The following is a 24,589-nucleotide window of genomic DNA, read 5'->3' as shown; positions in this document are numbered from 1 at the left end:
AAGTGTTTATATATGTACATATTTAGTCGTCTTGGGTGAATACCTCGGTGGAGCTGCTAGGTCATATGGTGACTCTGTGTTTGGCTTTTTGAGAAGCTGCTAAACTTTTTCAAAGAGACATCACTTTATATACCCACCAGCAGCCTATGAGGGATCCAGTGGCCACATTCTCAACATTCTCATGCTGTTCCTGTTGTCTTTTTGATCGTAGCTGCCCCGTGTGGGAGTGGTATCTCAGTGTTGGGTTGCATTTCCATGATGGCAGATGGCAATGAGCGAATTTCACGTGCTTACCAACCGTCTGTACCTCTTTGGAAAGATACTTGCCCATTTCTTATTAGTGTCGCCTTTTTACTCTTGAGTCGTAAAAGCTCTTTATGTAGGCTAGATACCAGTCCCTTACCATACAGATGATTTGCTGAGGCTTTTCCCCTTTCTGTGAGTTGTAGTTTCACTTTCTTGATGGTGTCCTTGGAAGCACAAAAGTTTTTAATTTCTTTCAAGTTTGACTTATCAGTCTCTTTCAGTGCTTGTACTTTTGGTATGGGATCTGAGAAATTTCTGCTTATCCCGTGTCAGAGATTTCCTCCCTTGTTTTCTTCTAAGAGTTTTGTACTTTTAGCTCTTAGATTGGAGGTCTGCAATCTTCTTTAAGTTAACTTGTGTATATGGTGAGAGGAGGGGTTCCAAATTTCACCCTTTCCAGGGGTTTATTCAGGTGTCCCTATCCCATTTATTGAAAAGACTGTTCCCTCAGCATAGGATGGTCAGGCACCCTCGTAGAAATCAGTGGGCCGTAAGGGTAGAGCCCATTCCTGAAGAGGTGTATTTCCAGGCCCTGCACCCGCGGCCTCAGCAGCTTCTGTCAGGTGCAGGGACGTACCTCACTGCCGACTGAGGGTCCACAGTCCCCTTAGCCTCTCCCCTGCACCCTCCCGCCATGTAGCCAGACGGCCATGCTGGATGCCCCACATCACTCCCTGGCTGAGCTCAGGAACATTTTGTACTGTGCAGGCCCCAGGCAGGAGCTTCCTTGGGGCAGGACACCCTGCAGTTGGCCTCGTCCATGCTGCCCTTGTCTCTGCACAGGGTCCCTCATTGCTCACCACCACTCTAGCCCCTGGGGCACACTTGTGGTTCTGGTCCTGCCTCTGGGATTGCACACTTTTGCATCTTCACAGGCCAGCATCTTCTAGGCCTGTGTCATCAGAGAGCCACATAAAATCCAGCACGGCCCCCTTCAGACCACTCCAAGTCTGCCCCTCCAAATAGATGTATTTGGTAATTTGATGGGAAAATCACTGAGCAGGGCCCGTCTAGGCCTGCTGGTCAGCCTTATTAGCTTCCAGAAAAAAATTGTTTCTAAAATTCTGAAATCTTTTTTCTTTGAGCATTTTATAGTACCAACAGAACAGTTTTAAACTGGGTTCTACTATAATTGTATACCTGCTCAGACTTGGTAAATGAACACCTGTTATGTGGAGCACAGGGTGCCAGGCAGTGAACTCCAGTTCAACAATAGACCCTGAAAACTGACAAAGGAAAGTCTGTTCCTCAAGGTCCTCGACGTATGGCGAGCCTCTGGGGGCCACAGGGGGAGGCTGTGGCAGAGCGTGGCCAGAGTGTGGTGGGACCTGGGGTGCACATCTCTATCAGGCCCGGGTGCAGGGCTCTGGGGCTCCAGGGCTCAGGCTGGGTTCAGACCACTAGAGCAGGTTTTGGTAAACCCCACGGTGGTCTTACCTAAGGGGCACATAAGGGGAAGGTGCTGGGAGGCAGGGCTGGGGGCCATTGAGGAAGCCTACTAGGAACTTAACACTGCTTGTGACTCTGCAAGCTGCTAACCTGGGGTACACACTCTCATGAGGGGCCAGCGTCTGAGGACGGCCCCTGCAGGTCACTTGTCCAAACAAAATGGATGCCAAGGTTGCAGTTCAGGGAGTGGCCTAGCTCCACTGTGACAGCATTCTGCAGAGGCTGTGGTCCCATGCAGGTCTGGGTGTTTGCTCATCCTGGGTGGGGGAATGTTGGGCAGGCATGCATGGCTGCTGGGCAGGTGGGTTGTGGAGACAGGCACGGAGAAGGCTGGCTGTGCACCTAACTGGATGACCCCAGGAATGGCATTGATAGCTGGGACAGTGGCGTTGTGTTTGGTTGTAATGCTGAGGTACGGGGGCTGAAATGAGAAGTTGTCTGGGACTTGCTCTCAAACACTCCCTGCAGAGGAGCAAGCAGCCAGAGCGCTGATCACCCAGAATCTGGGGGTGGCAGATGAGGTGCTCGGCCTCTCCTTTCTCCTCTGGTGCCCACCAACAAGTGGATAGCTTAAAGAAGAGATTTTAAGGCTCTGGAGGTGGGCTTCTGAGGATGTCACACCTGCAGTCCCTGAGGGACGCTCAGCTCGGTGCTTCCCCACCCAGCCCATGCTCGCTGCCACCTCCCCTGGTGTGGGTGGCCCCAAGGCTGCAGAACATCGCTTCACATCACTCATGCTTCCCTGTTCTTCCCTTTCTTGGCCAGACACTGTATAATGTGAAGGCTGAGATACGGCCACCCTTGGGGGCGGAGCTCTGTAGGACTGGCTCGCTGTGCTCCTTGGAGGTGGCCATCACGCGGCTCTCCGACCTCTTGGAGGTGGACAGGGATGACGCGCTGACGCAATCTGATGAGTACTTTTCAACAAAGCTGCTGTACGAAGGTGGGTCTGAAGGCTTCAGCTCCCCGCTGTGGCGCTAGCCCTGTGAGCCGGCGCCGGGCGCTCAGGGCCCCGGGCACTGCTGTGGGACTCCAGGCATCAGTCGTGTGGGAGACATGGTTCCTGGGTTAATGGGCCTTCCAGATGTTGGTGCCTTTCAGTGTTCAGTGTCTGGTCACAGGCTTCGGGCTCATGGTGGACACATCAGGATAGTCTTTGAGGACCCGGATGCTACCAAGCCCACAGTGGCAAATGCACATTTTCCAAGACTGTTTGGTCAGAGTTACAAACTGTATCATTGGCATCATCTTTGAAATGTCAGGCTCACACCATTCATTTAAAGAAAATGCCTGCAGTGCCCAGACTGAGGAGCTGTGGCTGGTGAAGCCCGGTGAGCCCCATGGCCTGGTGGACTGTGCTGGGCCCGCGTCCACTTGCTGTGACAGGAGCAGCGCAGCTGTGGTGCACGGAACTGCTCTCTTTTTGCAACTCCTTAAGAGTCTATAATCCTTTCAAAATTAAAGTTAAAAAAGAAGGTGTACCTAAGGGTTGAATTTAATAAAATTAATTTTATTACTACATGAAGGGCATTCTTAAGTAAAACTGGCAATTATTTTACTGCAGGGTTGTGGTGGCGAAGAAGACAATGCCACGACTCTTGGTACCTGTGCTTCGGTTCACGCTCAGGCCCACGCTTTCCCCACCGGGGCACATGTCCCACAGTGAGGAGACAGGGATATGGCCTCGCAGGTGCCCTGAGGATCACGCTCTGAGAACTGCTGTACCATGTGTCCCTCCCAGATGCTGTCCCTTGGCATCCCTCATCCTCAAAAGTTCCACGTCCCCCTGCAGGAAGCCTCCCCTCTGTAGTCCCTTCTTTGTGTTCATGGAGCTCTAGTCACATGCTGCTGGGCTCTGGCTGTGTGGGCCACACAGGGGTCCTGTGACCTCTGTCTGCAAAGCCATCTGCTGCTTGAGGACGCAGATCCTGCCCTACCTACTTTCAGCCGACTGCTCAGTTAGCTGTGTGAATGGCATTGAAACACATTTAGGTTGTGTCTTAGTCGTGTTAATAACAACTGCCGGGTGTTAACATGCTGATGAACTAGGAGAGGTTCTGAGTGCTTCACGTACATTTTCTTCCCTTCCCGCTGGGAGGTTTGTGTGAGTGGCTGAGGGGGAGTCAGGCCCACTGCTCTGGCACCGGCGCTGACCGAACAAGCCCCACCCTATTGTATCCCCGTTCCTAATTTAACAGCCGGAGCAAGCCGACTCTTGAAGCATTACACATGAACTTTTCAAAAAGATTGCACGTCAAAACTGAATCATTGTTCATTTATTAGCTTGAGAAAAAATTGATTTCCCTGTGCCTAGAGTGCATATCTTAGGTTTAACCTGCACCTTTACTTCCAGGTGCAGTCATGAGACATGGAGGCACAGGAGCCTTACGCTGCAGTGTGAGGCAACGAGTAGCTCTTACTTTGGTATGTATACCAGATGCCCTTTCCTGGGGCCAAAACAGTGGTTCCCCTCTGTTTCAGTTGTGGACAACAGTAGCAATTGGGCAGTGTGTGGGAAAAGCTCTGGTGTCATTGCCATGCCCGTGGCTGCCCAGGCCACTCACAGAGTGCACATGGAGGTCATGCCCCTCTTTGCGGGTTACCTGCCGCTTCCTGACGTCAGGCTGTTTAAATACCTCCCACATCATTCTGCGCACTCCACCCAACTGGACGCTGGTAAGGACTCGGCATGCTCAAGTGTACACTCATGGGGCGGAGTGGTGGCTCCACAGAGAGCTGAGGGGCCAGCATCGTACAGAATGCTGTCCTCTGTTTTGGGTGCCCATGGAACATAATGCCCAAACCTAGTCAGCATTAGCCTCAGGTGCCTGCTCCAAGGGCCCGCGCCGGCTGCTCTCCGAAGGGCTTGCCTCGGTTCATCTTCTGCACTGGATGCCCGCTTGGGGTGGCCCACCCCACCTGGGGAGAGGAGGGGTTGGTGTCCGTGGCCTGCATCTCACTTCCTGTGCGTTTTTCAGATAGCTGGATAGAAAACGACAGCCTATCGGTGGACAAGCACGTGGATGACCAGCCGGACAGCAGCAGCATCAAGAGCAGGGGCAGCGTGCACTCGGTCACCAGCAGCGAGCACAAGGGCTTGCCCATGCCTCGGCTCCAGGCGCTGCTGCCTGGCCAGGTCTTCAACTCCAGCACAGGGGCACAGATCCTGGTCATCCCCAGCAGAGACGACCATGTCCTCGAAGTCAGTGTCACATGACGACGCCTCTGGCCGACCTACACCTCGGGCCTGTGCGAGGGTGCCGAGGGGTCCTGACTCAGTTGCTCTCCATTGTAACATGCTAGCTCTAACCAGACTTTTGGGGGTTCCGCTTGGCCACGGAAACATCCGAGAATTTCAGTGTACAGCTGGGCAGCTGGGTTATGTCATTATTTTTGTGTTGTTTGTGGTGTCCGTTTACTTATTTTTCTCATCTCCCTGCCTGTGTCGGGTGCCCTCCAGTGTTTGCCCAGAGCGCGCTTCCCCCACCCGTCACCCTGCCCTGCTCCTGGAAGAGGTGCTGAGTGCTCTCACCTGAGTGCCTCTCACCTGCTGGGTCTCTGTGGAAGTCCATGTGTCTTTCAGGTGATGCTCAGCAGGTGTTAGTCTTGTTGGCGGCATGTGTGTGCCTTTCTGGTCACACAGCTGCCCAATTCCTGGACCAGGTGAATTTGTAAGTCTCCTAAGGGGTACAACACAGTTCTGTATCCCAGATCTTCTAGTTGTGCTTTTCTAGTGACTCCCTTTTAGGGTGGGTGGGTGGGCTGAGGGGTGGGGTTGGGGGGGAACCTAGCCCCTTCTGTGCCTTGGGATGTCAGACTGGGCGAACCTGGGGCACCCAGCAGCTGGAGCCATTTTAAAGGTACTTTAAGGAGACTAGACCAGGTCATAAGTAATAACTTGGTATTGAAATAGTTTCAGAGTAAATGTTTCTGAGGCCCTTTTCCCCCATAATGTTGATTATCATATGCACTTGGAATTAAATATATTTATTTTAATTATATACGTGCGGGTTAATATGTTGTATTGTTTTTCTCTCATCTTTACACTTAAAGTCTATGTAATTGTAACTGTGTAATCAATACTTTTCTTTTGCACCCTACGTCTTTGAAGTTAAGAAGTTCCGTTTAAGTGAAGGCTAGAGGGTGTCCTTTCAGTGTATTTCCAGTCTGGTTATAGGAGGGACGGAAGTCTTAGAATATTCTCTGCTGGTCGACTAAGTTGTAGTCATATCATACCAACGGATTAATTTGCTTTCAGTTGTAAATTTAATTGTACATATGATCGATTTATTATTTTTAAAAGTACAAACTAACCGATGTAATGTTTATGTATAAGTTGCACCAAAAATCAAGGACAAAATAAATGTGTGTTTGTTTTTACTGGTGTGAAAGTCACAGCTTGTAAATAACTATTGTATGTATTAAACCTTTTCCAGCTCTCCAAAGCAATGTATTTTTGTACATATGAAATAGAGAACTCTTAATTCACTGGGAAAGTGTGGTTGGGATGAACTTGATCAGATTAATGCAGGCAAGTGTAGTTGGGTTGGCAGAGGGTGGGGCCTCAAATAATGCCTCAATAAAATCTGAGAATAATCTCAAATGTGTGAGCCAGGCCTGTTCAGCTGCCACTGGCCCGCGCTTGTCACCAGCTTCAATGAGGCCAGTGGTGTGGGTGTGAGAAGGCACGTTTCAGAATAAACATGGACAGAGCAGTCTTTCCACGCTTCTGTATGTTGTCTTTTCATTCAGCAAATAAAGTTGGTGTGATCCCCACACCCACCCCTGTGTCTCTTTCATTTATAGAAATTGGACAAGTCTGTAAAGATTTATGTATGTTAGCTTTGCAGAAATTTATCTTCCTCATGTGCAGTTTAAAAGTAATAATCTTGGTCAACTAGTTAGGCAGACTGGAACTTAAGAATGTAAAGATGGTCTAGGGTTTCTAAAAAAGTAAGTTTGTTTCCTTGTGAAACTTGATTGCCCTGCAGCTCTGCCAGGCCCTGTCAGTGAAAGGCTCTTTGCCCTTTGATTCCATCCGAAAAGCCTCTAACCTGCGGGGGTGGCCTGGGAGCCAAGGAAACAAACATCTCGAGGTAGCCTGTCTCCCACCTTTGGAAGGGGGAGAGTGACCCAGCTGTTACCTTAGTTCTGATTTTTGTGTCTGGGTCCTAATGCCAGGGTGGCGTTCTCTAATTACATGTATATTTAGAGGGGAAATTTGAAGAGGAAATCCAAAATATTCATGTTGGTTTCTTACTGTCTGAAAACAGTAAAATTTATCATAGGTTTGTTTTTTGCCCCAGTTACTCAAAAATATCTTTTGCAGCCTAAGTTTAGGTGGACGCCTCTGTTTTTTGTTAACACAAAACAATTATCACCTCAAAGTTCAGTTTTTAGAACTAAAATGGTGTTTGGATTTTTGTTGTGTTTAAAATAAAATAGGACAATGTGTTTTAGGTAAGTTGGGTTTTTTGGTAAAGATGTAATTGTGAAGCCAGGTACAGAATGTGCCTCTAAAAAACAGCATCTGCAGCCATTTTACAAATATATGTGGAACATGTAAAATACTAACAAATGGAAAAGAAGTTAAAATTTTGGTGAATTTCATGGGATATCCTATGACTTGAAAAATTGTAACTCCTCTGATTCTAATATGGAAATTGTTTTATCTGAAAATGACTTATACCTAGAGCTTCATTGTCTCCACGGCAGTAGTGAGTGGGATTCCTTAGTAAGTCCTAGTTGATGAGGATAGATGTCCCATCAACAGTAGAGAAAATTCAGACTTCTATTTCAATTTAGGATTTAAAATAAGGTGGAATTATAAAACGGAACACTCCAGGTATATATACAATGAAAAGTTACACTTTTTAAGAAAGAACAAACTAGGGTGATCTGTTTTACTGTCAATTGTCATCTTGCAAATCCTACATTAATTCTAAAATTTGATTTTCCATGAAAAGGTCCCTTTCTCTAAATGTGTTCAGCCTATATACATCAGGCTGCAAGACCTGAATGTTAGTACAATTTGCTGGGATTCTGTGACTGGAAAAGGTGACAAGTTGGTGACTTTGACACTGCAGGTGTTAATTCCATTTCATGGTTTACTATGAAAGTCATTTTTCACATTATTCTGTAATATAGTCAGACTAAAAACCATTGTATTGAAACTTAAAAATGTAAGCATTTGAAAATACACATTTTAAGAAACTTTGCTGTTTTGAACTTCATTTGCTGTAGGGTGTGAAAATTGAGGGTGTAACGTCAGTTTCCTTGTTCCTGACTCGAAGCACAGTTGATTTATTTTGGGGGGAACATTAGGGAGGAGCAAAGACATTTTTAGAAGTTGGGGTTTCTTGTAGACGTGTTTGCCAGCCGCACATCCGGCAGTCACTAACCGCTTACATGGTGTCTGGTGGCATCGCTGGCCGTCTCCTGCCCCCTTTCATGGTCCACCGCTAGTAGATGCGGAGACGCGGGGGCGGCCCTCTCGCCCTTCTCGGTGCGGGAACGCGGGATGCCGCGCGCCTCCCGCCCACGCTGCTGAGGCCCGGCCCCGCCCCGCGCTCCACCCCGGGGCGGGGCAGGGGCCGGGCTCCGTCTCCGGAAGCGTCGCTCCTCCCGGCCGCGGGTGGCGCTGTGGCGCCGCGGCGCGGGCCGCCCCGGAAGTGCTTGCTGCGGGCGGGCGAGGACGCCGAGGCTACGGTGCACGTGCGGCGCTGGCTCCGCGATGAAGTTCGCGTACCGGGTGAGCTCGCGCGGGGCCGGGCGGGCGGAGGGGGCGCAACACCCGCCTCCTCGGGGCCGGCGGGCTGTGCCGGGCGGCAGCCGCTCCCCCTAAACGCCGGCTCCAGGGGCCGCGGGGGGCTCGCAGGAGGCGGCCCTGCGGGCGGCGGGCACGAGGCAAGCCGCAGGGATCGCTCTCAGGGTCGTGGGACATGGCGCACCCTTCCTGCTGTTTTAACATAAACGTCACCCTGCGCATACTGGCGCTGGGCCTCCCGCGGGGCGCCTCCGCCGCCCTGGCCGCAGGGCTCCTCCGGGCTCCCTCCCTGCAGCCGGCGCCCTCCGTGCCTTGGGTCACCTCCCTGGGGGACACCATCGCTTTGGGGACACCGGCGCGCTCGTCAGCGTGCCTCACGCCGCTGCCCCGGGTGCGTGCGGCAGCTTCCTCCGGAGGCCCCTCCAGGCCCTGCCCTCAGCTTGGGGCCCGGGCCCCCCGGTACAGCAGCCGCCCTGTATGTAATTCCGTCTCCCATCATCCGCATGTGAGGGGCTCATAGCGGTGACAGTGGCGGAGCTGGTGGGGGAATGCGGTGCTGGCAGGTCATCCTGCCCACGAAGCCGTGAGCCCCCTGTGGCCGTTTCCCTCCCTGAGCCGGGGCCCTGCCCTCTTGTCCACCTGCAGACCCGCCTGTGGCCAGGGCTCACTGTGGCCCTGTGTGGGACTTGGGACCCTGGGATTGGGCTCACTTCTTCCCAGGGCCAGGCCGCATAGGTGTTCAGGAGTGCCCCAGGACAGGGGACCCTGCGGGAGACTCTGCCGTGTCCTTGACCAGAGGCCTCATTCTTTTCCAGAGTTGAGATTCTGTACTTCTGTTAAGATGCGTTTTTTTTTCTTTCAGTTTTCAAATTTACTGGGGACTGTCTATCGGCGTGGAAACTTAAATTTTACATGTGATGGGAATTCAGTTATCAGTCCTGTGGGAAACAGAGTCACTGAATTTGACCTTAAAAAGTAAGTGCACTAAAATGATGGGTGCAGTTGGCATGTAAACACTGAGGGTGTTTCCTCACTTTCTTTTGAATAGTAACCTGTTAATGGGGCAGCCCCAGGGGGCCACAGGGTCTGTGCAGTGATGGGCCTGTAGTGCAGTGGGTCACAGGCGTCCCAGCTGCTTCCAGCCCCTTGGCTAAACCCCGTGTATTGAGGTCACTGACGTTACCTTCAAGGTAGAGTTCACAGGGTGTGAGGCCGCCCTGGGCTCCCACCAGCCAGAGAGGCACTCGCACGAGTTGGGCCTGTCTGCCTGGGTGTACGCTTTCTCCCAGATAAGCTCGTGGCTTGTCAGGGAAAAGGACTTAAGTGGGCTGTTGTACCTTCCCAGACACATGGTCGGGGCGAGTGCTGTGCAGGCCTTGGTATCCTGAGCCGCCTCCGAGGGTCCCTAAAGCACTGGAGCCAATTCAGCTGTAGGCGTGGCCATTACTGCTCACGTTTTGTTGAAACGACAGGTCCAGCTAGAGTAACGACCACACATTCATTGAAGAAAAATCAGAAAGTGAAATAATAACAAAATTAGAATTTAGCCCAATGATTACTCACTTTTAACATTACTTTTCCATTTTTGCACATTTTTTTTTTCTGTACACGATGTGCTGTCCATGCTAATCCCTCATTTTAATCTGTCGGTTTCCAGTTTTGCAGAGTCCTCTTTGAGATGCAGTTCTAGAAGCAAAACTGACATATCCAAAGCCCATTTTTAAGACGTTTAACATGCTTTGCTGAGTCTTCTGGGGGTCACTGACTTCCTCTCCTGGGGAGGCAGGGGACAAGGGAGCATCTCTGGCCAGGGGCTTGACTGACGAGGGGGACGGGGCAGGTGGGCGGGTGGTCCAGGTGGGGCCCACAGGCCCCCAGGAGGGCAGCCACACCTCTGGTTTTCGTCTCAGCAACAGATCCAGCACTCTGCCCCTGGCCACGCGCTACAATGTCAGGTGTGTGGGGCTGTCCCCAGATGGCCGCCTTGCCATCATTGTTGATGAAGGTAACTACCCTCTGTCAAGAGACAACCTTGCAGGGTGGGGACGGATGGGACCAGCTGGGAGACAGGCGAGGTGGCTGTCGGTGACATGAGGCCAACACCCTGTCCTGCTGGGCATCTTGGCCTGCTTGCTCCTCTCCTCCAGCTGCTTCTGCACCTGGGGTCCTGGTGGGCTTTGGGGTGAGGACGTGTGGGGTGTAACTGCCCCTGCTGGGTGTGTGCCTTGAGTCCTGGTGCCTACTGTGGGGACACACAGAGACCCACTGCTTGTGGGTCACACAGTGCCGCAAGTGTGCGGCGTGCTGGGTGGGTGGCTGCCCGATCGCCGCTTTCCTTCCTCAGGCGGGGACGCGCTGCTGGTCAGCCTGGCCTACAGGTCCGTGCTCCACCACTTCCACTTCAAGGGCTCTGTGCACAGCATCTCCTTCTCCCCTGATGGCAGGTGAGGGCCTTTGGGCTGGGCAGGGGACTGGTGTCGGCCCTTCAGACCCGGAGGGCTCTTCCCCCTGTCGTGGCTCCTGCGGCACGGCCCCTGCTGCCTTCTTGTGGGCTGTCGCATGTCAAGGGGAGGTCCAAGAGCTTGTTTCCAAAAGCATTCCTCAGGCAGGCGTGGCTCTCAGAGAGTTTCCCAGCCTCCAGACAGGGGTGACTGGCACCCAAACCCAGGAACCCAAGGATGGAATCAGGGGCAGGTGTCACATGGCCTGTGCCTCCTCTCAGTTCCACCCAGGGGTGTCCCAGTCGCCTGGCCTCGGTGAGCACCTCCCAGGCAGGAGGCTGAGGGGCCTGTGTTCAGGCACAGGCATGTCAGGGCCCAGGTGCCCGCAGGGTCTGCCTGCCTCCTCCTGACTGTCTACCTGCCCTTTGGGCCTTGATCCCCGCAGGAGAAGAGAAGCCCTGGGGGCCAGTGAGAGGCAGTCTTGGGTTTTCCTCTCATGGGAAACTGGCCTCAGAGCAGCTGAGCTGCCCCTGGAGGCTCTGAGGCATGCTCAGGACTCTGGTGGGTGGGAAGTATTGAGGGTCCCCATTCCTGTGGCAGGAAATTCGTCGTCACAAAAGGCAACATCGCTCAGATGTACCACGCCCCTGGGAAGAAGCGGGAGTTCAATGCGTTCGTCCTGGACAAAACTTATTTTGGCCCCTACGATGAGACCACATGCATTGACTGGACCGATGACTCCCGGTGAGGCTGAGCAGACTGGGCTGGGGGCCTCTTTTTGGGGTTGCTGGGCATCGGGTGAGTCCAGAGGTCTCGCTCTGAGGTGGCCTCTCCCATACCTGGTGTGGGGTTGGTGCAGGATGGGCCCTGGCTGTGAATGTGGCCTGCCCGGCCTGGCATGTGCCACTGGAAACCAGAGAGCAGGGACTGGGCCCCTTGAGTGCAGTGAACCAGTGCGCGAGGCCATCTGTGCCAACAGACCTCCAGAGCAGCTGTGGCCAACGGGCGTTGGCAGACTTCTCCCTGCATGGTGCATGTGGCATGCTCCGGCTCTGCTCGTAGCTGTGAGAGGCCCCTGGTAGCTGCTGGCCTTTCTAAGCTTCCCCGTGCTCTGGCAGGGAGAGGTGGAGACTGTGCTGCCCTGTACATCGGGTCACCTTCCTTGCAGTCCCCAGGCAGCACGCAGTGTGTCAGCAGGAGACTGGTCTTGCTCCTGGGAGTGGGTTGCTGGGCAGGGGCGGCCAGGTGCCCCACACTCAGCATCCTGCTGCTTCAGTGTAGCAGCGTCCTTTCCTGCCCCTCTGTTTACACTGGAGTTCCCTCCAGTTGCAGGCAGGTCATGGGGGCTGAGGGTGAGGAGCTCCCCAGTGGGACCCAGCAGGCTCAGAAGTCCATTCGTGGGCTCCCCTGTTTGCCCCCATGAGGGGCTGCTTTGCGGGCGACTGACAGGTGCCCACTGGGGCTCCTGTGTCCAGGAGGAGCACGGGTGGATGCAGCTGGCATGGCAGACCTGGGCGTGTTACCCTGGGGACCCCCTGCACTGGACGTGCTGTGTCTCCTCTGTCTAGGTGCTTTGCAGTCGGGAGCAGAGATATGTCCACCTGGGTGTTTGGGGCCGAGCGCTGGGACAACCTCATCTACTATGCGCTGGGGGGCCACAAGGATGCCATTGTAGCCTGCTTCTTCGAATCCGGCAGCCTGGATGTACGTACCTGCGCCTGGAGCCCATGCCCCAACGGCACTGGGCCCAGCATGAGGGGTGCCGGGCCTCCCCGAGGTCCTTGCTGCTCCCAGGGCCCAGGGGCAGGCTTCAGCTGAGGGGCTGGGGGTCAAGGTGACCAACGCCCGCTCCATGTTCTTGCCTTGCAGCTGTACACGCTCAGCCAGGACGGAGCCCTGTGTGTATGGCAGTGTGACACGCCTCCTGAGGGCCTGAGGCTGAAAGCCCCCACGGGCTGGAAGGCAGACCTGCTGCGGAGGGAGGAGGGGGACGAGGGGGACGAGGACAGCGAGGAGACCACGGTGCGTGGGAAGGCTGTGCCGGCTGCGGAGGAGCACCAGGGCAAAGTGAAATACTCGCAGCTGGCCAAGTAGGTCTCTAGAAGGGGCTGGGGGGCGAGGCTGGCGGCACGGAGAGTAGGGTTTCTCCGTGAGCCCAGCCAGGGAGGTGCAGGCGCTGGGATCAGCGGAGAGGCTGCCTGCGGTCCTAGGCGTGCAGCCAGGGTGGCCAGCGGGGGTGGAGAGCTGCAGGCCTGAGAGATAGGGAGTCGTCCTCAGGGCCAGGAGGCCTGTGTGGTCAGGTGTCCACCTGCATTCTGTGCGGGCCTGTGGCCTAGGGGTCCTAAGCGGGGCCTGGTCGGGGCATGGGGCCAGCCTGGCTCCCCGGTCCTCCCACAGTTCTGTGCCCATCTGTGCAGGTGCTTTTTCAATAAAGAGGGAGATTTCAACAACCTGACAGCTGCAGCGTATCACAAGAAGACCCACCTCTTGGTCTCTGGTTTTGCTTCCGGGATCTTCCATCTTCATGAGCTCCCAGAGTTCAACCTCATCCACTCCCTGAGGTGAGCACCTTGCTCTCTGGCACGCGCACAGCCGGCAGGGCAGTGGGTAGGAGGCAGGAGGGGCTGGAGGGACCGCGGAGTTCTGCCTGCCTCCACTCGGGTGCCATCCTCCCTGAGTCGCCACGCAGGCAGTTGTCATTAGTGGCTCAAAGCGCCCCCATCCTCTGTGCACCGCTCCTTCTGTTCTGTGTCTCTGTGATGTGCAGGAGATGCATACTGGTTCTTCAAAGTCATGCTGCTGTGAGGTTCTGAGCACAGTTGCTCTGGGGTCTCCGGTCAGCTGGGTGATGATCTTCTGTCTAGCAGGGGCAGGGAGAAGGTGGCCAGGGGCCAGGGAGTCTGGCTGTGTCCGGGAGTGCCCAGCAGGGCAGGGCCGGGGGCTCCCCCCGGGCTCACTGAGGCTTGCTTTCCTGCTCAGCATCTCAGACCAGAGGATCACCTCCATTGCCATCAACAGCTCCGGGGACTGGATCGCCTTTGGCTGCTCAGGTTTGTCTTGGGGCCTGGCTTGCATGTGAGCAAGAAGGGACTCCTGCGCTGGGCCACCTGCCTGAGGTCCCCCGTGGCACTGGGCCGTGCCCCTGCCCTAGGAGGATGCCTTCCCAGGGCCTGTTGTGAGCCGTGTAGGTAGGCTGGGTAGCTCACGTATGATGGAGCAGCGGCGCTTCTGAGCTGTGAGTCCTTGTGCGCCTGAGTCCCGGTGTCCGTCAGCTGCCCCCCGCTGTGGCCTTGGCACTCTGCGGATTCGGGACACCGGCGTCTGTGCTGGGTCCTCTTCCCCAGGTGGAGGGTGGGGTGGGCATGGGTCCCCAGCTGGCATGTGCCCCGCAGGCCTGGGCCAGCTGTTGGTGTGGGAGTGGCAGAGTGAGGCCTACGTGCTCAAGCAGCAGGGCCATTTCAACAGCATGGTGGCCCTGGCCTACTCCCCTGACGGGCAGTACATTGTGACCGGTGGGGACGATGGCAAGGTGAGGTGCCGCACCTCGGAAATGGGCTGGTGGGGGGGATGCGGGCCTTGGCCCCGTGCTGCTGGCCAGGGCACCGGGGGCCCAGCTTGGGATCACGGCACTCATGCCAGGCCCCGACCATGTCCCGCAGTGAGGTGCTTACAGACTTGCTGGCTGGTGGGGATTGTGTGCAGAGCGCTGGCTCTCCGCTTCCCCGAGTCTGGCTCGGGCCCCTGCACATGAGCAGCTGCCCTTCCCGGGGTGACACCGTCCCCACGGTCTCCTGCCCCCCTTCATGTGGGAGGTGGCCACTGTGCACACAGGGTTACTGTGTGGCGGTTCCACGTGTTGGGGGTCCTGAGCTCGGCCTGCTGCCCCTCCCATCCTGCTGCAGGTCAAGGTGTGGAACACCCTCAGTGGTTTCTGCTTCGTCACTTTTACGGAGCACTCAAGCGGGGTCACCGGTGTGACCTTCAACGGCACTGGCTATGTCATCGTGACCTCTTCCATGGATGGGACAGTGCGCGCCTTTGACCTTCACAGGTGACCTTTCTGCCAGGGTGCATGCCTAGAGCAGGGGCTCCCTCTGTGGCAGGCTGTCAGCCAGGCCCAGGGCTCTGGACTTGCTGGGAAGTACACGGCATCCACCAGGCTTGGCGTGAAGCCCAGTGTTCAGGCCCGTGGTGCATGGTGGCGTCTCTCCCTGAGAGATGTCAACCAGGCTGCACACCCCCCACCCACAGGTACCGGAACTTCCGCACGTTCACGTCTCCACGGCCCACGCAGTTCTCCTGCGTGGCTCTGGACTCAAGTGGGGAGATCGTCTCCGCAGGGGCCCAGGACTCCTTTGAGATCTTTATCTGGTCCATGCAGACAGGCAGGCTCCTTGATGTAAGGGCCACATAATGCAAGAGCCTTGCACTTAAGGGGGCTGGGCTGGGGTGGCAGTGGGGGGCCCCACTGCACAGGAAGGGCCACTGGCTGACCCGGGGCGCTGGCTGGATTTAGGTCATCCTAGGAATAAGCACCAATTATATATTTTTGGGGCCTGGTCACCTCTCCCTTCCCCACACCAGACTGCCTCATCCCATGGCCTTAGCTGCTTGGGAGCTGTGTCAGTGGCCAGCCTCTGCACAGTGGTGGCCAGCACACACGTTCCCCGAGGTGTGGCTGGGCTGTGGCTGAGCTGTGCCCTCCTTATCCCTCTTCCACATGGCTGTAGGTTTTGTCTGGCCATGAGGGGCCCATCAGTGGTCTGTGTTTTAACCCAACAAAGTCAGTCCTCGCCAGCGCCTCCTGGGACAAAACCGTGCGTCTGTGGGACATGGTGGACAGCTGGAGAACCACGGAAACGCTGGCCCTGACCTCTGACGGTACGTGCCTAGAGCCTGCGGGGAGGGGCCTGAGCCAGGGAGGAAAGCTGGTCTCAGAGCTGTCAGCCGGCCACCTTGGTGGTGTGCATGCCTGTTAACCTAGGACCCCAAGTGCCTGTAGCTGCTGGTGGCAGCCCGGTGGAGTTACTCGGCATCAAGCATGCACTGTAGTGGCTTCCTGCTGCTTTCTGCAGTGGGTGGGCCCCACCGCCCGTGTTGAGAGTGAGGTCATCCTGGGCATGGCCAGGCCTGTCGGTGGCCACTGTCATCCAGGGCAGCAGGGTCGATGGGTCACAGCAGAGATGGTGCTGTGCGGCTATCCCTGTGTGGGCGTGTGCACTGGGGCTCTCTGCTTCCTACCGCCTACCTGGCTCTGTTCAAGCTCTTGGTCTCTGCTGGCCTCCCGTCAGTCTCCTCCTGTTCTGCAGTTGTCACAGACACCTTCGCTGTGCTTCGGGGGACTCACCCCTGCCGGGCCTCGCCTCCTGCCATGCTGGCCCCTGCTCAGTTGTGCCTTGTGCCGGTCTGGGCCCCCACCTGCACACACTTCCCCCTGCAGGTGCTGGGGCTCTGCCTGCCCACGTGGCTCCCCACCGTTCTTGCAGGGCCTGGGTTGCCTCAGGGTGGAGCTTCTCAGGGCTTCTTGTGCGCCAGCCCCTCCTCCCAGACCCCTCGGGCTGAGGACAGGTGAGGGCCCATCTGCTGGAACCTGGGGTCTTCTCTGGCCCTGATTCTGCATCTCCTTTCAGCTCTGGCTGTGACCTTTCGCCCTGATGGGGCAGAGCTGGCTGTGGCCACACTGAATGCACAGATCACCTTCTGGGACCCTGAGAAAGCCGTGCAGATGGGCTCCATCGAGGGCAGACACGACCTCAAGACAGGCAGGAAGGAGCTGGACAAGATCACAGCCAAGCACTCCGCCAAGGGGAAGTAAGTGTCGGGGTGGGGTGCCCTGAAGCCCTGCAGCCTGCCGAGCAGAGGGGCCCAGTCAGAGGCCACCTGGAGCCACTGGGGCCTTGGGTGGGTGTGTGCATCCGGGGTCCTGGGGTCACCAGGCCTTGGGCGGCACTGCTGCAGGCATCCAGGCACAGGTGTTGCAGGCACTCACCAAGGTGTGTCCTGAGAGGGGCGGCGCTGGGTCACGTGGACAGTTGAGCTTCTGGAGGAGCTGCTAGACTGTTTCCCAAAGAGGTGGTGCATTTGCTTTCCCGCCTGCACAGGGGCCTCAGGTTTCTTCCTGTCCCCTCGGCTCATGTTGTGCGTTATGGCCTTTCTGGTGGGTGTGTGGCGGCTCTCATGGTTCCTGTGCACAGTTCCCTGTGGACTGATGGAAGAGTCTTTGACAGGCCGATGGGCCTTCCATGTGTCAGCTTTGGACAAACGTTTGTTCAGAGAATTTGCCCGTTTTCGTGGGCCCTCTGTCCTTTGCAATTTGTGGCAGATGGTGCACGTTCAGGATAGAGCCTGTGTGACCTGCAGATAACTTCTGCCCGGGAGTGGTCTTCACTTTCTCAAGGTACCCGCTGAAGCTCAAATTTTTTGAATCCAGCTTCTCTATTTTTTCTTTTGTTGCTTATGCTTTTGGTGTCACATCTAAGAATCGTTTTCCAAGTCCAGGGTCACTGTTTGCAGTCCTGTGAGTCAGTGGGGCAGTCAGTGCCCGATTCCAGTCCTGCAGGGCTAAGGAGGCGCCTGTGCGAGGGCTGTGGTGGGTGGCAGGCCCACTGACTTCCACCTGGAAATGCCTTCTGGTTGGTTGGGGGGACACGGGTCAGAGGTCCCTCACCCATGTTCCCTCTGCTTCAGGGCCTTCACCACTCTGTGCTACTCCGCAGACGGCCAGAGTGTCTTGGCGGGGGGCATGTCCAAGTTTGTGTGCATCTATCACGTCAAGGAGCAGATTCTTAGGAAGAAGTTTGAGATTTCTAGCAACCTCTCACTAGACGCCATGGAGGTGAGGCGCACACGGGTCTGCAGGGCCCCTGCCCCCACCCCTCCCCACTCCCTGGCTCCCGGAAACCTGGCCTGGGTTCACCTGCTCTGGCCGTGCTGCAGGGCAAGGCCACTCCCTCCTCATGTTTCTGGGGTCGGTGTCCTGGCCATTACCCTGAGGATGCACCTTCAGGAGGGGGGTGCTGGGGGAGCAGCTGCCCCACCCCACCGTGAGCCAACCTCCACGGTGGCAGCAGTGGGGACCCTGCCCATCCACAGCAGCTCTGAGCGGGCTCGGTGGGCGGGCTTGTCACAGACTTCCTCGGGTCTGTGTCTTGTGTGCTCCGGACGGGGCTGGGGTCTCCTCTGGTGTTTGTGGCGGTGGGCAAGGTGGGGAGGTGGGCGCAGCCTCCCTTTGCCTCCAACAGGTGAGTCATCTGGACTTTGGCCCTTCTAGGAATTTTTGAACCGAAGGAAGATGACAGAGTTTGGCAACCTGGCACTCATTGATCAAGATGCCGGGGAGGATGGCGTCGTGATCCCATTGCCGGGCGTAAAGAAGGGTGAGCAGGGGGTCCCCTCATGTATCCACTGGCCCAGGACATAGCAGGGCCCTGCTCACCACCTGCATTTCCTGGGCCATAGTAGATGTGCCCTTGTCTGGGCTGCCACGGCACACATGCGGCCTCCTCCTGGAGATGGGGGGCTTTGGGAGCCTCCCCACCAGCCTGTGGGACTGACACTCACCCCCATGTGGGTCACAAGGAGGACTTGGTGTCCAGCTGGCCTCAGGAAGCCCATGGGGGACAGGTACCCCAAAGGGACAGGGCAGAGAACTTGGGGCCCTCGGACCCCAAGATTATCGTGAAGGGGCATCCATCAGCCAAAGAGCCTGCAGGCCTTTCCATGGTGGCAGCTGCCCTGCCCGTCGCAGCCCCTGGGGCTGTCCACAGCTGGTTGGTTCCAGCCCTGGCTCGTGCCTGAGGCCTTCCTACATGGGGGAATGGGGGCGCCTTAGCCCTGGCTGGGGCCTCTGGGCATGGATTAGCTCTGAGCATGCGCACATCTGCTCTGTGTCCGCGGTGGCTGGTCTTTGCCACAAGCATGCTGGGGTCTCAGCACTCCAGGACTCCCCAGTTGTGTGGAATGGTACCTCCCACCTGCCTGCATTCATTTTCATGGTCTCAGCTTGGGCTGTGTGCTGTTGGCATCAAGTGTGGAGAGACCAGGGCTCTGCTAGACCCACAGGACCTTGTCCCAGATGTCAGTCATCCTAAGGTGGAGAGCCCCCAGCACAGTATTTCTGGGGTACCAGCAGGAAATGTAGTGCCTCCAAGAAGGGCTCCGGGTAGCTGGGGCCAGGCAGAGAGGAGGCGAACTTCTCCCAGGTCACGTGTGTGTGGTTGGATTTCATAACATGGAAGTATTACCCCTCAAGAGTTAATTTGTAAATAAAAAGTGCCCGAAAGGCCTTGCAGGGTGGTGCCTGGTGCCGGTAAGCCTCAACTGGACATGGGATTGGGGGCGAAGGGCCTGCTGAATGGGCAGGTAGGGCTGGATGGAGGCTTTTTTCAGGAACATACCAGCTGTCTGCCTGGCCAGGCTGGATGCCCACAGGCCAGCTGCTCCAGGGCTGTTCTGGGAAGGCCCCGGCACACGGCTCACCTGCTGTGTGTTCACAGGTGGGCTGTGCTCTGCATGGGTCACATGGGGTCACAGGCTGTGCCGGGGCCGCCTTTCGGGTGCTTGCTGAGCAATGTACTGCCCCATAACTGACTGCAACTCCTTTGTTTTCCAGGTGACATGAGCTCTCGGCACTTCAAACCTGAAATCAGGGTGACTTCGCTCCGCTTCTCTCCCACGGGTGAGTCCTGAGCAGGGTGTTGTTGGTGCTGGTGGGGCTTGGGGCTGGTCACGGTGGGTCTGTCACTTCTACCCTGGGACAAGGTCAGACGGAGCTTCTGGCTGGCTCTAGGCCCTGCCGTTCTGCCTGGGTGAGGCGTGGTCGTCTCTGTCCCCTCCGGAGGATGGCAGTGAGCTGTCACCTCAGACACCCGAGGCCTTCAGATGGGAAGGCACCCCATGTGCTCATTGGGGCCATCCCAGGGGACGACCCCATCTGCCACCAAGCACCCTGCTCCCCTGCCCTGCCCTGCCCCAGCCCCTGCGTGTCCAGCAGACCTTCTGAGGGGCCTGGGGGAGGGCCTGTGCCCTCAGGGCCTGGAGCTTTAGGGAAATGCCATCCTGCGGAGCCAGCCTGCACAGTTCCGGTGGGCTTATCTTTGGGTTGGTAGCTGATGCTGCAGCCAGACGGAGGACAGAGGCAGCTGGGTGCAGAGCACGTGGCACCACCTTACTGGGTGAGCCGGGTGCAGGCTGTGGCCCCCGGGCAAGATCGGGGGCCCCGTCTTGTATGTTGAAGCCTTGGGGGGCTCCTCCGGCACTGTGGTGGAGTTGATGTGGTAGAGAACGTGCACCCAGCAAAGCTGAAAGATCTCCTTTTCAGAAGTGCTTGCTGGGACTGATGCAAAAAGGGAAAGAAGCGCGCATGTGTTTCTGCTCACAGCCCGCGGTAGCCCTGGAGGGATTCCCACGGAATGGCCCAGCGCTCCTTCCAGGGAGGAGCTGGCGGCCCGGGGCTGAGGAAGGGGAAGATGTCCCCACATGCCTGTTGTGCGGTTGCATTTGAGACCTTGGGGGTGTACTTACTACCTTTTCTTTAGAAAATGGGGAAACGTGAAAGTATATGGAAAGCCTCTCTACCGCTTCATCCCCAGGGCGCTGCTGGGCAGCCACCACCACCGAGGGGCTCCTCATCTACTCCCTGGACACCCAGATGCTCTTTGACCCATTCCAGCTGGACACCAGCATCAGCCCCAGGCAGATCCGGGCGGCGCTGCGCCAGCGCGACTTCACCAGGGCTGTCCTCATGGCCTTCCGGCTCAATGAGAGGAAACTGCTGCAGGAGGCCCTGGAGTCGGTGCCCTGGAATGAGAGTGAGCGCCTGGGGGGCCACGAGGACCCGCGTGTGGACCCGGGCCAGGCTTTCGGGTTCTTTGCAAAGGCAGAGAAGGTGTAGACTGCAGTCATCTCTTCTGATGGGAGTGTGGTTTTCCTCCTTTCCTTACAGTTGAAGTTGTCTGCTCCTCCCTTCCTGAGTTGTATGTGGAGAAAGTACTCGAATTTTTAGCCTCGTCCTTTGAAGTGTCTTGCCATCTAGAATTCTACCTCCTATGGACTCAGAAGCTGCTCATGGCACATGGTCAGAAGCTGAAGTCCAGGTGGGTCATGCCTGCCGGCTCCTTCATTGCGGTGCTGCCTCTCCATCAGCCGGTCATAGGTAGAAGGGGGTCATTGCTGGGTAGACCACAGCGTGAGGCCTCACACGCAGACACGGTGTGGAGAGAGGCAGATGGCGGTTCCGGGACTGCTGTGCACTAACAGAAGCCTCCTTCCCAGGGCGGGGAAGCTGCTGCCAGTCGTTCAGTTCCTTCAGAAGAGTGTCCAGCGACACTTGGACGACATCTCCAAACTGTATGTGTACCGGTGTGGTCGGTGGGCATGGTGAGGGTTCTGCTGCCATCAGCTGGTTCCACAGCAGGGCTGCTCTCTGTGCCAGTTTGGAGGTGCTGTTCCCTCATTGCCGGTAAACTCTCCCCTTGGGCCTCCCCAAGGTGGGCCAACCTCAGACGAGGCCTGAAGTTAGCATTAGAAAGTGGAGGTGGGCACGTCACGGTGCAGCCCGAAGCCTCCATCCCCATGTGCCTAGGTGGTTTCTTACGGTTCAGGCACTTTCTGCCCCTTTCCTGAGGCCAGATGCAGCCAGGAAGGCCTCCCAGCTTGGCCTCTTGGGGATTTTCCTCCCCACTATTGACTGGTGTGCAGAAAGCAGGGTATGGATTGCTGCCTGGAACCTGGCTGTGTTCCTGCAGGTCTGCTCCCTGCCCTGCTGTCTGCCCAGCGTCCACCCGCAGAGGCCTCTGTCTGGCCTGGGGGTCCCGTGTCCTCCCATCTTTCCTTGACTGACTCCTCAGTCTTTAGAACTCTAGGATAGGCTTTTCTTCCTGAGTGCCCTGGCTGCCCAAGGTCCAGGGGCTGTGCTGATAGCCATCCGCTAGGGACAGCCTTCCCTCTGTTGAGGCCTCTGTGGCTCCAGAGCTCCGTCTAGGAGGCCAGGTGCCCCATTAGATTTGCTCCTCGTTTGGCATAATGCAAGAACACTGTCCCCTGGACTTGAGTGTCTGCTGACTTTTGGCTGTGTCGGGTGTCCAGCTGGCCTTTATGTACCGATCTGAGGCCCGGCTGCGATGAGGATCTAGACTGGTTTCTGATTCCGGCACAGCGGTCATGCCGCCTCACGGATGTGGTGCTGCTTCAGCTCCTTCTGGTCCTCACCTTTTAGCTTGTCCACACTGGGTGCTTTGTTCCCCTGGAATGATGGTGTGATTTCTCCTTATTCTGCTCACATGGAAATTAGCCAATTCAGTGCCCTCTGCTCTCTAAATACAACAGCTGTGATGTTCTGCACTGGTCCGATCCTTGGGTGTCTGGCAGGCACATCCAGAGAAGGGTGGGGAGCACAGACCAGAGGGGGGTCTCGCAGTTGGGTCCTTGAGGGCCTCCGCCACTCAGGCTGGCCTGGGCAGGACCTGGGTCTCCAGGGAAGAGAAGAGCAAAGGTGGGCGGGTTGTGGGTCACAGGGTCTATGGCTGGTTTTTCTCGAGGTGACAGAGGTGACACATGTACATTGTCAATATAGTGTCAATAATTGTCCCTATTCTCCTAGTTGTAGCTTTTCTAACACTAAGAGAGTGTAAAGTGCTAGTGTATACCAACTATGCAAAGGTCCAAATATTGTAGGACCTTAATGGACTACTTCAGCCAGTTGCCAATGCAGTAAAACTCTACTAAAGAGCCACTCTAGACCCTAGACCCCTTACATCTTCAATCACCATATTCATTATAGCACCTATTCTGGCACTAACACTAGCCCTAACAAGATGTGACTACCTTTACCAGTACCATGCTCCCTAAGCAACATAAATCAAGGAGTCAAACCTTGCTGTATACTCTTATTTTATGATCTGGGTGGCCTGGGTGCCAGTTGATGGTGTGGAAAACCTGTTGCTTTTACTAACCTGATCCCATGTACCTTGAACAGCTGTGACTGGAACCGCTACAACATCCAGTACGCACTCGCAGTGTCCAGGCAGCGGGGCATGAAACGCCACTCAGAACAGCTGGCAAGCAAGGAGGAGGTAGACGTGTCCGACGATGACAGTCTGCACTTGTTTGGGGGAGGACACGGGAACCAGGACCAGGACGGGCTGCTGGCATAAAGCTGGCCATGTTTGCAACCACGTTCATTTGGGTTAAGACCCGCGGAGAAGTGGAGCCTCCACTGCCTGGCCCCAGGAGTGGGAGGGCAATCCAGAGAGTCAGAGAAACTCGCCAAGGACCTACTCTTCCTGTGAGAAGCAAGCACGGAAGCAGTGAGCTAACATCCCAGTCAGCACAGGCTTGGCGCTCAGCCAGGAGCCTCAGGCACTCAGGCGAATGAATGAGCCCTCAGTGCACCCTTTAGGGAAGCAAAGGGCGCCTGTGTATAGACTCAAATTTGGTGTAATTGTTATTCATATTTTTAATATGAACTTTTGATGATAAATTGGGGGTGAAAAAGATGGGGTTTTCTAAGATATAAGTACAGATTAAGTCTGAACTCTGATATAAAAACGTTAATGGTATCTCCTGAGTATGATCATCACGTGGTGGGGATCAGGGCCACCAGCTTGCTAGCACTCCCCATGATGGTGGGACGGGAGCAGGGCTCCCTCTGTACAGGGCTAGGGCCAGGAGCATTTGCTTGGCTCTGACCTTGTAGAAGCACACCCAGCAGCCCCAGGCTGGACTGGAAGCTCACTCAGACCTGCCACACCAGCTCTGCAGTAGCCACACGGAGGAGGGGGCGGGCTGCTCAGCCCACAGCCCCCCTTGAGAAGGGTCCCACTTTGGTAAGTCCCCTGTGTGCACAGCATGGCCAGGGTGGTGGCCATGCCTCTATGCTCATGGCTTACCATCAGCCAGTGCCCAGGAAGAGCTTGGTAGAGGCAGGATCTTGGCTTCCAGCCCAGCTGAAACAGAGTGTGCATTTGGGCAGTTCTCTCCGATAGAGCAGGTTTCAGCATCATCCGCATGAGCCCATCCCTGTGCAGCTAATGTCCTGGATGTGGCCCTGAGGGGAGGTAAGGGTAGGGTCAGCTGCCTCCCAGTAGTTTCTGGCTAAAAAGTGGAGGGGTTGGGATGAAGTTCAGGAATGAAGACAGTAGAATGTTCCAGGCTCATCTTTGGTTGTAACTTGTAGAATACCTCACATTTGTTGTTTCCATGAGAACGTCCTTGATGAAAGTACTTGTAAAAGTCAACAATGGGACAGTGAGTAAGAATGACAGTGACAGCTTTGGGTTGAAACGTCCAGTGTGTCTGCAGGCCCTGGAGGCCATTTGAATTATTTTCAAAACCTGTTGTTCACTTGAAAAGTGGTAAATAAAGGAAAAAAACGTTAATCCACTCATTTCTATGTGAAGAGATCTCTATATAACTAGATTCTTTTAAATGGAAGGATCGTAGCTAGTACCTGAAGGAATCAGAACACCCCCTTTTTGCAGTGGTGTAATGCACCACAGAAGAGATCACAGAAGAGAAGGAACGTCTGGACGTCACCACCGTGGCCAATCTTGCCCCAAAGCAACTGGTGCAGCGGCATCTGGCGGGAAACTTGGGCAGGGTTAGCTCCCTGGGGGCGGTGGTGGTGCGG

At 55.9% G+C, this 24,589-nt stretch overlaps 2 protein-coding genes across 7 annotated transcripts in view; both read left to right on the top strand.

The window, feature by feature from the left end:
• The window catches only part of TRAPPC10 (trafficking protein particle complex subunit 10), a 132,184-nt gene extending 126,681 nt beyond the window's left edge, over positions 1-5,503 (top strand). For 4 of the 6 annotated variants that reach the window (XM_036994830.2, XM_073231267.1, XM_036994833.2 and 1 more), the window contains 3 exons: positions 2,521-2,698; positions 4,237-4,431; positions 4,734-5,503. In XM_036994830.2, the coding sequence (XP_036850725.2) occupies positions 2,521-2,698; positions 4,237-4,431; positions 4,734-4,972 (612 nt within the window). In that variant the 3' untranslated portion in view covers positions 4,973-5,503. The other 2 variants (XM_036994831.2, XM_036994832.2) reach the window with 2 other exon arrangements.
• A 2,867-nt stretch (positions 5,504-8,370) lies between these two features.
• PWP2 (PWP2 small subunit processome component) lies at positions 8,371-24,338 on the top strand. The gene is made up of 21 exons (XM_036994862.2): positions 8,371-8,506; positions 9,384-9,496; positions 10,432-10,526; positions 10,866-10,965; positions 11,563-11,706; positions 12,531-12,666; positions 12,832-13,052; positions 13,380-13,523; positions 13,942-14,012; positions 14,355-14,491; positions 14,865-15,013; positions 15,214-15,361; positions 15,693-15,843; positions 16,593-16,773; positions 17,650-17,797; positions 18,233-18,338; positions 19,574-19,639; positions 20,553-20,771; positions 20,906-21,056; positions 21,235-21,309; positions 22,937-24,338. Exons 1-21 carry the CDS (start codon positions 8,489-8,491, stop codon positions 23,112-23,114), a joined length of 2,751 nt encoding a protein of 916 aa, XP_036850757.1. The 5' UTR covers positions 8,371-8,488; the 3' UTR covers positions 23,115-24,338.
• Positions 24,339-24,589: the final 251 nt, after the last annotated feature.

This window comes from Manis javanica, chromosome 3, assembly GCF_040802235.1.
Source record: "Manis javanica isolate MJ-LG chromosome 3, MJ_LKY, whole genome shotgun sequence".
NCBI classification, from domain to species: domain Eukaryota; kingdom Metazoa; phylum Chordata; class Mammalia; order Pholidota; family Manidae; genus Manis; species Manis javanica.
Note: the sequence above shows the minus strand (reverse complement) of the source record. Positions and strands in the feature narration are given on the sequence as shown.